We start from the raw sequence: 12,917 nt of genomic DNA, 5'->3' as shown, positions 1-12,917 counted from the left end.
GTTTGCGGCCTTGCGAACGTTGTCGGTCACAAGCATCGAGGTAGTGTCGAGTCTCCGCCTTTTTAACTTTCCCCTAGAATTTGATCCTCTGTTTTCGTCCGGCCCCGCCGTTGCGTGGCGTGTTCTGTTCCGCCTCATCTCATTCAGTCTTCAGCTACCTTCAGTCTGTTTCCAAGTCCTTCCAGACCCTTGAACAACGACGTCTCGTTAGTTAGGCCTCTCTTCGCAATAGTTGCCAAGGCACCAGTCCTTATCCGGCCTAGACAGTTTCTGTGCTCCACACTCGGGCACGAACCTCGTTGTCATCTGTACGCGCCAGTCCAGCAAGACTACCCGTCCGACTACCGCCTCTTCCTTCTCTGCATACATTTTACCGTCCTGCTGGATCGCATCCCTCCCCGCTCCTGTGTGGCGCATTATCAAGTAAGGCTTTTATTATCTTTGCTCTTCATACATGCTCCCTTGCCCAGTCTTCAACAGCCCCTTCATGAGACGCCCACCGCTCAGATGCAAGTGTGAGACCAAGTCGGGAACCACCACCATTTGCGGCTGCACTGCACCAATTTGTTCTCTGCGGTGCTAGAAGACCGACCTGTCCCACCGCGAGGCGCTCCTCTAGGCAAGAGGTCGGGTACCACAAAAGAGTAGCACAGCAGCAAAGTCACCTGCCTTAATGCGAAAGCATGGCTACTCATCCCAGGCAGTGCGCTGCGGTGGTGGTTGAGACCTTGCATGCGAATCTGCATCGGAGAAGGGCTGCAGCTAGGACTGTCAGATTACTTCAAGAGCCGGAAACTTCTCCTCCAGCACCCCTCTGCATTTCATTACTCTTGCTCGAATTCCATCGCTAACCATGGTCTTGTCATTAGGTCTCTTTTACCCCTCTGTTGGCGCTAGTGTCGGGCCGTTGGGTGACGTTTCATCTTTCTGGAGAAGGCAGAAGGGGTTGAACATCAAAAGGGTCTTATTGAACAAGAGACGTTCACGTGACGTCCGAGCACAATCAACAATACCACTCGTCGATGCGCGCTATGATCCAGTTGTAGTACCTGAACGCGCCTGTACGAGCATTAGATTCAAATCTTCCCGAGCATCGTTTATCGATTCGAGCAGTGCTCCCAACCTCTCCGGTCAGCCCGTCCTGAGCGGCAAATCTTTGACCGACTCTTTTTGCGTCCAGTCTCGTCATGCAGAGGCCCTGATTCCATTTCTGGCTTTACCTGTACAACAATTTACATCGCCACTTCTCGAGCTCCCCATTCACCTTGAACAAACACAAGAAATCCCAACCGAATTTGCGAGTCCGGCCAGCATGTCTCAGAGCCGGACAAACACCATTGATTCTCAGACGTCGGCGCCTTACATTGCGAGCCGGAACAGCAGTCAAACAAGTCTAAACCGTCAAGATATCCAGGATGGCGGGATCGAGCGCCCCTCGACCGCATCTACCCGGACGCCTGGCTCTGTATCTCAATCGCCAGCCACGCTCGCAGGCTTGGGTACACCCGCATCCTCCACAGCAGGGCTATCGGGGCTAGTATGCAATGTACACAGAACCACCGGCAGGGAGCCCCATCCGCTTGTGGGTGCAACCACAACTATTTTGGGCGACAAACTCTACGTCTTTGGTGGCCGAAGACTATCACGAACAAGGCCACAGTTGACGTCGGACTTGTACGAACTGGACCTTGTTAAGCGACACTGGACAAAGGTCGAGACCAAAGGCGATATACCACCCCCACGGTACTTTCACAGCGTTTGTGCACTAGGAGATGCCAAGCTCGTATGCTATGGTGGCATGTCGCCTGCGAACTCCTCATCAAATCAAGCCACTTCCGTAATACAAGGCGCGCCTGCTGATGCCCAACCTGAAGTTGTGGTCATGTCCGATGTTCACATATACGATGCGCCTACGCGAACATGGATGCATGTTGCTACGAGCGACGCGCCACAAGGTCGATATGCTCATTGCGCCACTATTCTGCCGAGCTCGGCCGTATTCAGCTCAACGAGCGCTGCAGTAACCGCCATACGTCACAACCCGCCTTCGTCAAATCCGAACCAAGGGTCGCTGGGCGTTGATCTGGACGGCGAGGGTGGCGCAGAAATGCTAGTAGTGGGCGGCCAAGATAGTGCCAACCACTATATTGAACAGATTAGTGTTTTCAACTTGCGAAGCCTCAAGTGGACGGGAACTAGCACATTGGGTAGGAGTTGCGGTGCATATCGAAGCGTGGTCGCGCCATTAACCAGTATTCACCCAAGTGATATTGGCGAAGGAATACGGCCTGGTGACGAAGGAAGAACACCCGATGAACAGGAGATCAGTACGAGCTACGAGTCTTCGATGCTCATTTACTCAAACTACAATTTTCTCGACGTTAAGCTTGAGTTGCAAGTACGGCATTCCGACGGCACTCTTTCCGAAAAGCCAATGCATGGCAACTTCTCGCCGCCTGGGCTTCGCTTTCCAAATGGCGGTATTATTAACAATCACTTTGTAGTCAGTGGTACATTTTTAACTTCATCCAAGCAAGAATACGCTCTATGGGCGCTTGATTTGCGTACACTAAGCTGGGGGCGAATAGAAGCCGGAGGCAATATTTTCAGCCAAGGAAGTTGGAACAGAGGTGTGTTGTGGAATCGTAGAAACAGTTTTGTGATTCTAGGCAACCGCAAGAGAAGCCTGGTTGAGGATTACAATCATCGACGCATCAACTTCTCGAACATGTGTGTCGTGGAACTGGAGGCATTTGGATTGTACGACAACCCACGTAAAGTTACGCCCGCGTCAGGCTTCCAATCTGTAAGCGCGCCACCTCTGCATGACCGACTTGACGTGCTTGCTGGCGGCCGGACACTTTTACCTGCAGCCACCGAACTTGGACAAATGGCTCTGGGCATGCGAGAGTTTGCTGACATGGACTTCCTTGCCTTGAATGGCGAACGCATCCCCGTCAACTCGCATATGATTGCTCGGCGGTGGGGCCCATACTTCAATCAGCTTCTTCGAGAGAGCGCACAGAGCGCCGAGAAGGAGAGTGCCGATGCTGCGACGCTGCGGCCCACAGCCACTATGCATCCATCACGCAACTCGAGCATAACTATCACACCTTCTATTCGAACAAACTACTCAGCGGCCACAACACTTACGGCCAATACAATAACACAATCTGAGGTTACCACAGTCTCAACAAATTCTTACTCTTCACTGAGTCCACCAGAAGCGTCATCACACGCACCTTCTCAACGGCCTCGGACACTATTCCTACCCCACACTCACCTTACACTTCAAGCACTGATACACTTTCTATACACATCATCCCTCCCACCACAAAACTCACAACTATGCTCGCCACAGATACTCTGCTCTTTACTCCAATTGGCGCGGCCATACCACATCGACGGCCTGTTAGAAGCAATCATTGAACGTCTGCACACCTTACTCGACAATCGAAATACGGCGGCAATCTTCAATGCTGCAGCCATGGCAGCTGGCGGCGGGTCGGGCATCGCTTTCATGGGCGTCAACGGTATCTCTGGTTCAAACGGAACGACAAACGGCTTCTCTACCTCTCAGCTAAACAACAGCACCGGCTCTACCGACCTCGAACGCACCTTCGACGCAGGACTACGTGCACTCCGCCTCAACACCGACATTGAGCGAAACCACGATGACGAAGTCAGCTCAGCTGCATCCGAGTCTACTTCGGCATCGGCATCGGATAGCGGCCTTGGAGACGGCAGTATAATTGAAGAACGAGAAGTGTGGAACGGCGAGATTAGCGCCGTAGTTGGACTGCAGAAGCGTGGTCTCAGAGGATTGATGGAGGGCCGGAGGATCCGCGAGATGGGCAGAAGTAGGGATAGGAGTAGGGATGATGGTGGCATGGGCAACGGGGATGGGGTCGGGCTGGGCCTACAAGGTGCTTGATTGCCATGATGTTGAGCAAAGGCAAGGGGTAGAAGCGACTAAAGATAAGAGAAGGAGAACATCCATCTGACATAGAGAGGTGGATCTGGGGAAGATGTAACTTTTTTTTGGTCTTTCGAGTGCTTTGTACAGTTTTTTCTAGGGTGGACATTGTTTGTCGAGAGATGTTTTGTTGTGATATCTTGAAGCTGGTTTGGAATGAAGTTAGATAAATGAATCAAATGTTGAGAGATGTTATCTTTGTGTGGCACCTTCTTTGTATACACGTCATATTACGTGCTTACCTATTTTTCCTCTCTAGGAGCTTTCTCCGGATTTCCCCAGATTTTGGCATCGCCGATATCGGATATGGCTCAATCGCATGTCAGCGAGATGAATACTGCGAGGTAATTTCATAAAATCACCAGCTACAGGAGAAATAAGGATGTGATAAAGTACTTTAGCGATATATACTTCATTATCATGATCAATTTAATATATTGGCCCATGTCCTACAACGGACGAAACTAGATTCATAGGCTTGCCCAAAACATGTACACGCTTCTCCTACCAAGTCCCCACCTTGTCAGATACTTAAGCCGCGCTGGTCTTCTCCTTTGCAAGCGGGGTGAACCGCAGGTAAGGCTTGACGATGCGGAAGTCAGGGAATAGATCTTTAGCCTGCTCGTTGGAAACGGATGGGTGGACAATGACGTCGTCGCCAGGGACCCCTACAAACGACATATATCAGCAATTGTCTTTTTATACTCCCCAACAACACTATCAAATATGTAATAACAAAGGGGGGAACTTACAGTTAATGGGCGTAGTAACCCTGTGCTTATCACCCGTCTGCAGACTATCCAACACACGCAGAACCTCGGCGGTATTCCTACCCGTCGACGCCGGGTAGCTCAGAATCAAGCGAATCGTCTTCTTAGGATCGATGATGAAAACCGAGCGAATCGTAAACGCAATACCTTTCTGATCGACATTGGTGGCATCCTGGTGGTCCAGCATATCGTACAGCAGCGCGACCTTGCGCTCCTTATCGCCTATTATGGGAAACTTGAGGTTGCTACCCGTAACCTCGTCGATGTCCTTGACCCACTCCTCGTGCGACTCGATGGAGTCGGCGGAGAGGCCGATGAGCTTTGTGTTGCGGCGCGCAAATTCTGGTTCGAGCTTTGCGAAGGCACCGAGTTCGGTGGTGCAGACGGGGGTGCGGTCGGCCGGGTGAGAGAAGAGGATTGCCCACTTGTCGCCGATGAACTCGTGAAAGTCGATGGGGCCGGCGGTGGTTTCGGCTTTGAAGTTCGGGGCGGTGCTGCCCAGGCGGAGGGGCTCAGAGCGTCCTTCGGCCATTGTTGGTGGTTGTGGTGGTGCTGTGCACATTGGTGTTAGGTTTGCTTTGGGGATGTAGCGGGCTAAAATGGTAAGTATGGAGGGGCAAGGGGAGCTCTGGTACCTTTTGACGTAGGGTATGGGGACTAGGCTTGTTTATGGGGGCTCTGCGATGAGTTTTTCGCAAAGTTCAGAAGAGTGGAGCTGGTGATTGAGAGATTGAAAGATTGAGAGATCGAGAGAAGAAAAGAGAATTCGCTGATGACTTATGGGCCGTTTTTTGGTGTCTCCAAGAGCCCTTCTCCTCCTACCTTTGTAGCTAGCGTATATTGCGCAATCGACTCGTTCATCACGTGAATTCCACCATATCTTTTCTGCCACTCAGCTCCTCCCGTATTAGCCAGGAAACAGTCGAATCACAGTCTCCGAGTCTCCGGCGGTGTCCAATTGCCAATGGTTTGCCCCTCGCGCCAAGGGCCTTTCGTCATTGAGACAGGAAAGGCGAGATTGGTCATTGACCCTTTTTGTCCCTTCACGTGGGGTTTTGCTCAAATCAAGTCTGAGGTCGGTAGAATTTTGCTGCCTTGGCGGGGAACAGACACGAATAGAGCGGGGGTCATGACAGAAATGATCAGAGCTAAACTGCGTTCTTCATGTCGTTCTAAGGTGCAGCTGGCGATATCGTCCTCCTGCAGGTGTCAACATTGGGAACTGCGGCCTCAATGGATATCTGTTGCAGTTGTGTTACGAGTGTGGCAAGGTATGTTGGTATAGATACTCAGGACGACTACTCTACTGCTGATGCTACAAGCAAGCTGCTTACATACCACATAGTTCAATGTAAGCAGTCTTCCGCAAAGTGCAGTTTAGTTGTGTCCTGGCGATAGATCTCTCCTTCAGGATACAACCAATCTATGCAACCCTGCAGGGCTGGTCATAGTGGAAGACATCCACAGAGAAATATTCTACCTTTTCAAGACTCACAGCTTTGCCTACCCATACTTCTCCTATTTTGAATTAGCCAAGGCGTTGTCAGCCCTACGAGTGAAAGATGATTGGTGCATTTGGTCATGTTTTTGTCAGGGTAGGTGCTTAGTCTGGGATTGGCATCACAGCCAATGGTACTATAAACGCACGGTTGAACCCCGCCTGCTATCGTTGCCAAAGCACTGTTGCTCCCGACACGTAGTCAGCAAAGTTAATGACAACACACCCAAAACAAATACAACAGCTCCTGTCATTGTCACAGAGCCTGAACCCCATGCTGTCAATAAGCTAATATTTAAGCGGCCCTAAGCTATCCACTGCTAATGTCTTGACAGAAAATATCAATCCACATCCGACGGAAATTGTTCCGTCGGATGCGAAAAAAGGCTGGGTGTATCCGTACCCGTCGGGGAGCTGTGGGGCTCTCCAAAGGACCATTAACCACAATGAGATCATCTTCGGATGATGCATCGTATCTTTTTTGCCTCGACCGGTCCGTTAGCTCGAGGCGTCCTTGGCAAGCCCGCTTTCCACTTGATTCATGCTATTCCCGACCAATACCAAACGTTCGCGACAGAGCCTACGGACATCTCCAGAGCCCGGCTCAACGTTCATTCGTCCCTCAATATGCACACTGGGTACACGTGTGGGTTGAGCCCGTGGTACCCGTGCCGCTGGAGCTATGTGGTCTACATCTTTAATCAATTGCCGAGTCCGCCTTCATTCCCAATCCTCAAAGCCCATGGTGCTATTGCTCTAATACACGATTCTGGGCCGCGGAAAGGGGCCTTCAAGACAACATGAACCCTAATACTGATCCAATGGACCCCACTCAGACCTATGCCGGGGGACCATCCCCGGATAATACACCGGGAATAAGAGTGATGGAAATGGGTTCAGAGGGTACTGATCAACAAGAGACAGGCTATCACCCTGCTATTGAATCAAGCAGTAATTCGGAAAAAGACAGAGACAGCAAGGTCTATGAAAGTGATCAACAGTATAAATCACAAGGAAATATACAAGAAACAGAGATCGTCTGGCAGTACCTCACCTTTGATACCGAACTTCCACATCCAACCACCATCTATCCACAGGAACCAAACCAAGGGCCCCCGCCCCCGCCTCCAAATCTTGTCAAATACACCAATCCCTTCGAATGGTCGGATACAAGGAAAAGCATCACAGTGTGGATATCATGTCTCATCACTACTCTCACCGCATTTTCGGCAGGAGCATTGAACCCAGCTATTGGACAGATGAAGAATGAATGGGGCATAAGCAATGTTGCTGCTTTGGTATCAATCACCACTTTTACGACAGGTTTCGCCGTTGCTCCAATGGTCCTAGCTCCCTTCTCCGAGATCAACGGTCGACGACCCGTCTTCCTTGCCTCTGGTCTTCTCTTCGTACTCTGCCAACTGTGTTCTGGTCTCACACAATCATATGCTGGATTACTCGTCGCACGCTTCTGGTTAGGCGTTGGTGGCTCAACTTTCTCTACCATGGTCGGGGGTGTGGTATCTGACATATATCACACCGAGGATCGCAACACGCCAATGGCTCTCTTTTCCGGGGCAGCGTTGTTCGGGACCTCCTTTGGACCCCTTGTATGCGGCTTCATCGCGCAGAACATGTCGTGGCGCTGGATCCAATACGTACAGACGATAGCCTGCGGAACAATGGTTGCGCTCATCTGCGTCGTCTTCAAAGAAACAAGAGGCTCTGTCCTGCTATCCAGAAAAGCAAAGTGCCTAAACAAGTGGTACGCTGCCCGCGAGGAAGCAGGATACTTTGGCTTCGACGTCCGCGATGATAAGAACCCCGGCTCTACGATTTCTCAGCGTCTCCGCTTCAAGGTCCGATCAGACGAGGAACGCGCATCCCTCGGAACCATGATCGGCATTTCTCTATACCGGCCCTTCCATCTCCTCTTCACAGAACCCGTTGTCTTCTGGTTCTCCCTCTGGGTAGCTTTTTCCTGGGCTGTTCTCTACCTCGCACTCGCCGCTATCCCCCTCATATTCCGCAACAGCTACGGCTTCTCCATCCAACAGGCAAACGCCGTCTTCGCCTCCATGGGCATAGCCAGTATCCTCGCAACCATCCTCTCCGTCTACCAAGAGAAAATCGCAAAGAGGTATGGCAAGACGTCGAACTCGCCGGAAGGTCGCTTGTACTTTGCTTGCGTAGAGAGCGCTTGTATGCCGATTGGACTCTTCATGTTTGGCTGGACTACCTCTGCGGGATTACATTGGGTGTTACCAGCGATATCTATCGGTGTTGCTACCGTTGGCATTTTCTCGATTTACCTGGCTACTTTCAATTATCTGGCGGATACTTATCATCGCTATGCAAGCTCAGCACTCGCTGCTCAGTCCTTCTGCCGCAATATGCTCGGCGGTATATTTCCCTTAATCACAACGCAAATGTATAATAAACTTGGCTATGGCCCTGCGAGCAGTTTGCTAGGTGGAATCGGGGCTTTGCTAACGGTTGTGCCGTGGATACTGGTTTTTTATGGTCCACGGATTCGTGCGAGGAGTAAGTTTGCGAGCGAGATTATGACTTGAGTGCTTCTTTTTTTATTTACGTAGGAAGCTTTTAGATACCCTAGTATAGCCAAGATGAAAAAGATATGTTTTTTTTCTACCAGGTGAACGGCAAGTCTTCTGTAGTACGTACATCCAAACTCGATTGTGATGAGAATACAAGAGTCACTTCGTTAGCCACAGACACCAAAATCCAGAGAAAGGACGACATAAAACGTAGTATTTCTTTTCCGATTATGACCCGACCGAACCATCCTTTTGGAATTACAGATGTTTCGAAGAACACAATTCAGAATCTGGCCTTGAACATCATCTACTAAACTAAATATGTAAACGAACAATAACCCCCCCCCCCCCCCTTTATGCGAATTCTAGGCCACAGAAACCCAGCCTACTCCTCCAAGTAAGAAAGCTTACGCATCTCGCCTAGCCTCGTCCTAGCCTGCGCAAGCGCATTTTCAAGCTGAAGAATCTCAACCTATAAGAGCATATTAGTAAACTTTCCTCCTGAGAAACAATCAGACTGTCACATACCTGCTGCTCCATCTGCCTGACCTTAAACTCGTGATCACCCAGCTTGCTGTAATCCACAACCTCACCCTCATCCCTATTCTTCTGGGCAATAATCTCCTGCACCTGCCTAACAAGCGATCTGCAAGCGGCGGTGACGGTCTTGGACGCGCTCTCGAGCTTGTCTTGCGTCTTGCTCATGAAGCTAGCCTTGACACGACTGGCAGCCACCAACTGGGCGGTGGAAGCAGCGACGTCGTTGGAAGCGACGATGAGTTGCTCGGGCGAGTTGCGGCCGGAGATGACGCCGTCGGCGGTTTCGATGAGCATGTTGGTTGAGTTGGCAACAGCTTTGGCGGCGCTGATGAGACCCTCTGTCCAGCGGTTGTGCTTCTTGTAGAATTGTGTCTTGGACATGCTACCACGGCCTTCGCGCACGATTTCTTGCTGAGATGCAGTTGCGGCCTTGATGAGCTGCGCAATGGCATTCGTGACGGCAATGGCGGCCTCGAGAATGGAATCGTGGATCTTGAGTTCATATGTCGAGTATGAGTCTCTGGGCTTCTTCATCAACTTAGCCAGACGCTCAGTGGCTGCGTCGATGGCGTTAGCAGCCTTGGTCAGCTCGCTATCGACCAAGTCACCAAGATCGCCTGAAGCGTTGGTGATCTTGCTCTTAGGCGCAAAAGCGTCCGCAAGCTTAGACAGACTCTGCAAGTTACGCACCACCTCCGTGCTGTTGTTGATGACGACATTGATCTTCTGTTCAGCGTCCAAATCATATAGGCGTACTGATTGAACATTACGGAAGAACCTGATAGTCGAAGTTGCAGAGGCTCGCGCTGCGTTAATGAGTTGGTCAGCCTTGTTCTCGTCGGAAGCAAAGCGTGTCAATCCCTTGGTGTTCACCAGTACATCGACAATAGAACCACCATAGTTGTTAACAGCGTTGATAACCTCGGCGTGCTTGGCGTTCGGTCCATCAGCGATGAAGTTGTTGAATGCTGTCGAAAACTCCATTGTGCATGTTGATGCCTTCTCGATTTGTGAGAGAACGTAGGAACCAGTGGCATTCTGGTTACCAGCTTGCATGGGAGAGTCCAACTCGTACAGAGCATCATCAACCCGCTGTACACCACTTTGTAGGACAGAGTCGATAATGTCGTTGATCTTTTGAAGGCTGTCTTGGATAAGAGTATCCAGATGACCATCCAGGACGTTGTCGTTTGTGCTAGAGTTGAGCTTCAGCTCGTTCAACTCAAGCAGGGTTTGGTCCATGCCGGCACGGAAGATCTCAAGCTCTTCCTCCTTCTCGCGCAATTGACGTTCCAGATCAGAGTCACCCTCGCGATACTTCATCTGGACTTCCTCCAATGCACGAGTCTTGTTTCGTAGAGCTTCTTCCAAGTCTGCGATCTCGCGGTTATGTCTTGATAGCATCGCAGACAATTCTGAACCCTTGCCACGCTCAGCGTTGTCAGCGCGGTCCAAAGCAGAGCGGAGCTCGCGCTTGAGTTTCTCAATCTCCTCGCGATGGCCTCCCGTGTGGCGATCCTTATCCATGAGCGCGCGATCACGCTCACGAATCATGTCGGCAAGCTCCAAATTCTTGGTCTTGAGCTCTCGTTGCAGCTTGTCCCTTGCGTCGATGGCTTCCTGGGCTGAGTTGGCCTTGAGTTGGACTGACTTGAACTTCTGTAGCAATTGAAGGTGCTCAGTTCGCAGCTGCGAATAGAGCTTGGCCAGTGACTCGTATTTCGAACGCCAGGTGTTGAGCTGTTCCTGGAGTGCCCGTATCTGGTCGTCTCGCGAGCCCATTTGCTGCTGGAAATTTTGACTCATTTGGCTGATTTCCCCTTCAAGAGCCTTCATTCGTTGATCGTATTGTTGCAACATGAGCTGGTCGCGTTCGTACTGGGCGCGCGCATTCAGATTCTCACGCTCAAGCTCAGCAAGGCGACCCTGTGTCTGTTGCTGGTACTGCTCGCGCATAAGTTGCTCTTGCGCCAAACGAGCTTGTTCAGCCTGAAGCCTTTGCTGCTCTTCAAATTCGCGCTGAGCTTGGAGCTGCATCTGTTGCTGTTGTTGTTGGGCCTCTTCCCATTGCTTCTGTAGCCTCTGCTGCTCTGCCTCATATTCCTCTTGCTGTCTCCTCTGGTTGTCCTTCCAGAACTCGTTGATAGGTTCAGGGTCGACCGAAGGCGCACGAGGTTCAGACTCGGCCGGTTTTTCATTTTTAGGTCTCGCAGGCAAAGCAGGTGCGTTCTCGTCTTCGGATAGAAGGTTCGGTGGTTCTTGGGGCAGTTTCGGTACGGTGATGAGACTCGTTAAGTATCGGAGGTTGGAGCATTCGTAGTAAAACTTGACGAGACGGTAATGCTGCGCATCGTATCGGCCACGTAGGGGGGAGAGCGCCTCATCGTCACCGAGGGCTGTGTGGCTTAGTTGGGGTCGCGGGCTAACCGAGGTTCTAGGGACTTACTGGTGTGCATTGCGCGGAGCATACTGGTAATGAACTTATAAATACCATAGCTCTCCTGAACCAATGGCACCAGCGCAGCGATCCTACATTCGTTGTTCGTCCCGCTTCGGAAGTGGGAAAAGATGAGTTTTTGGAAGGCGTCGATTTGATCCTGAAGGGTCATGAGATCGGAGATGGTCTCATAGCCTTCGTTGGGGTCGTTGATGGATTTCAAACTGATGTACTCCTCGTACTCAAAAGTTCCTGTCCAAGATCAGCCCAGCCATTTGAATATTTGCAGTTGTCTCTCGCACCATTGAATTCTGGATGTTGCCTGTGGAACGCAAGTTTGGCCAGGAGGTAGTAAATATATTCTGAGATGAGCGGCGCATATCCTCGCATGCCCTCACCAACGCTAGAGCCTCGCGACAAGCTCTCGAGCCAGCCAGTATGCGACTGCGCCTCCTTGAGAACGATGGGATGACCCTCCTGAAGAACTTTGTGGACGGTGATGAGCGCCTTGAACGTCTGTACCTCGTCGGCGAGAATTGGCTGCCTGTTCTTGCGTTTAGCGCCGGGGGAGGTTCACGTCGAGTAATGGCGCATAGCAAACAGGCGCGGAGTTGACCTACACTTTCATGCCTTGCCAGAAAGAAGCCGAGCTCTTGTGATCCCAGGTGTAGACAATGCATGCTCGCACGTGCTTCCCTGCGCGGATTCGTGAGTATGAGCGACATAAGAACGGATGTTTACGGACGTACGTTTGGGTGAGACCTCGTCGATACTTGTCGCTTTGCGAACGCTGACGGCCAACTCAGACTCTTGTCTAGACATGTTTGTTAGCCCCTAGATTTGCCAGGCCAGCATGAGGTATGTCCAAGGTGTTCTTGGGTAGGCATCGTGGCCACAGTACGTACTTGCCCATGTCGACATTGCGTGAGCTTCCGTAGAGCGCCATCTTGGTGGCTGTGAGCTCCTTCTCGAGCTACTCGGTGGTTATTTCAGGTGATCGAGGGAATGGGAAGAATCGGGGTTGGAGCGATAGAATGTGGTCAAAAAGTATAATCAGAGCCAAAGAAGAGTGGGAGCCTGATTATCTGGTTTGGCTGTGCCGTCGGCCATGCCAGGAGCTCTCGTACCCAACTACGCC

At 51.2% G+C, this 12,917-nt stretch overlaps 4 protein-coding genes across 4 annotated transcripts; 2 read left to right on the top strand and 2 right to left on the bottom strand.

Moving 5' to 3' along the window:
* The first annotated feature begins 1,176 nt into the window (after positions 1 to 1,176).
* Positions 1,177 to 4,166, top strand: COCSADRAFT_35544 (uncharacterized protein). The gene has a single exon (XM_007700150.1). The coding sequence runs from the start codon at positions 1,313 to 1,315 to the stop codon at positions 3,932 to 3,934; it is 2,622 nt and encodes an 873-aa protein (XP_007698340.1). The 5' UTR covers positions 1,177 to 1,312; the 3' UTR covers positions 3,935 to 4,166.
* A 150-nt stretch (positions 4,167 to 4,316) lies between these two features.
* On the bottom strand, positions 4,317 to 5,548 carry COCSADRAFT_35542 (uncharacterized protein). Its single transcript, XM_007700149.1, has 3 exons — positions 5,382 to 5,548; positions 4,729 to 5,298; positions 4,317 to 4,644 (listed from the first exon to the last, which is right to left on the bottom strand). Exons 2-3 carry the CDS (start codon positions 5,276 to 5,278, stop codon positions 4,508 to 4,510), a joined length of 687 nt encoding a protein of 228 aa, XP_007698339.1. The 5' UTR covers positions 5,279 to 5,298; positions 5,382 to 5,548; the 3' UTR covers positions 4,317 to 4,507.
* Positions 5,549 to 7,065: 1,517 nt separating this feature from the next.
* Positions 7,066 to 8,817, top strand: COCSADRAFT_87111 (uncharacterized protein; the record flags this gene model as incomplete). The annotated part of the gene is made up of 1 exon (XM_007700441.1): positions 7,066 to 8,817. The coding sequence occupies one exon, from the start codon at positions 7,066 to 7,068 to the stop codon at positions 8,815 to 8,817; it is 1,752 nt and encodes a 583-aa protein (XP_007698631.1).
* A 323-nt stretch (positions 8,818 to 9,140) lies between these two features.
* Positions 9,141 to 12,881, bottom strand: COCSADRAFT_35540 (uncharacterized protein). Its single transcript, XM_007700148.1, has 7 exons — positions 12,685 to 12,881; positions 12,529 to 12,593; positions 12,400 to 12,475; positions 12,082 to 12,323; positions 11,789 to 12,031; positions 9,331 to 11,738; positions 9,141 to 9,274 (listed from the first exon to the last, which is right to left on the bottom strand). The coding sequence occupies exons 1-7, from the start codon at positions 12,723 to 12,725 to the stop codon at positions 9,188 to 9,190; spliced, it is 3,162 nt and encodes a 1,053-aa protein (XP_007698338.1). The 5' UTR covers positions 12,726 to 12,881; the 3' UTR covers positions 9,141 to 9,187.
* Between the last annotated feature and the right edge of the window lie 36 nt (positions 12,882 to 12,917).

This window comes from Bipolaris sorokiniana (assembly GCF_000338995.1).
Source record: "Bipolaris sorokiniana ND90Pr unplaced genomic scaffold COCSAscaffold_5, whole genome shotgun sequence".
NCBI classification, from domain to species: Eukaryota; Fungi; Ascomycota; class Dothideomycetes; order Pleosporales; family Pleosporaceae; genus Bipolaris; species Bipolaris sorokiniana.
This window is presented reverse-complemented; position numbering and strand designations above follow the sequence as displayed.

What these genes read in the sequence shown, in the direction of transcription:
- COCSADRAFT_35544 (XM_007700150.1), top strand. Translation starts at nt 1,313, where the DNA reads ATGTCTCAGAGCCGGACAAACACCATTGATTCTCAGACGTCGGCGCCT.
- COCSADRAFT_35542 (XM_007700149.1), bottom strand. Translation starts at nt 5,278, where the DNA reads ATGGCCGAAGGACGCTCTGAGCCCCTCCGCCTGGGCAGCACCGCCCCG. An exon ending in GGTTACTACGCCCATTAACT is followed by an intron (nt 4,645 to 4,728) that starts GTAAGTTCCCCC and finishes TGTCGTTTGTAG; the next exon opens with GGGTCCCTGGCGACGACGTC.
- COCSADRAFT_35540 (XM_007700148.1), bottom strand. Translation starts at nt 12,725, where the DNA reads ATGGCGCTCTACGGAAGCTCACGCAATGTCGACATGGGCAA. An exon ending in CGACGAGGTCTCACCCAAAC is followed by an intron (nt 12,476 to 12,528) that starts GTACGTCCGTAA and finishes GAATCCGCGCAG; the next exon opens with GGAAGCACGTGCGAGCATGC. An exon ending in GCAACATCCAGAATTCAATG is followed by an intron (nt 12,032 to 12,081) that starts GTGCGAGAGACA and finishes GATCTTGGACAG; the next exon opens with GAACTTTTGAGTACGAGGAG.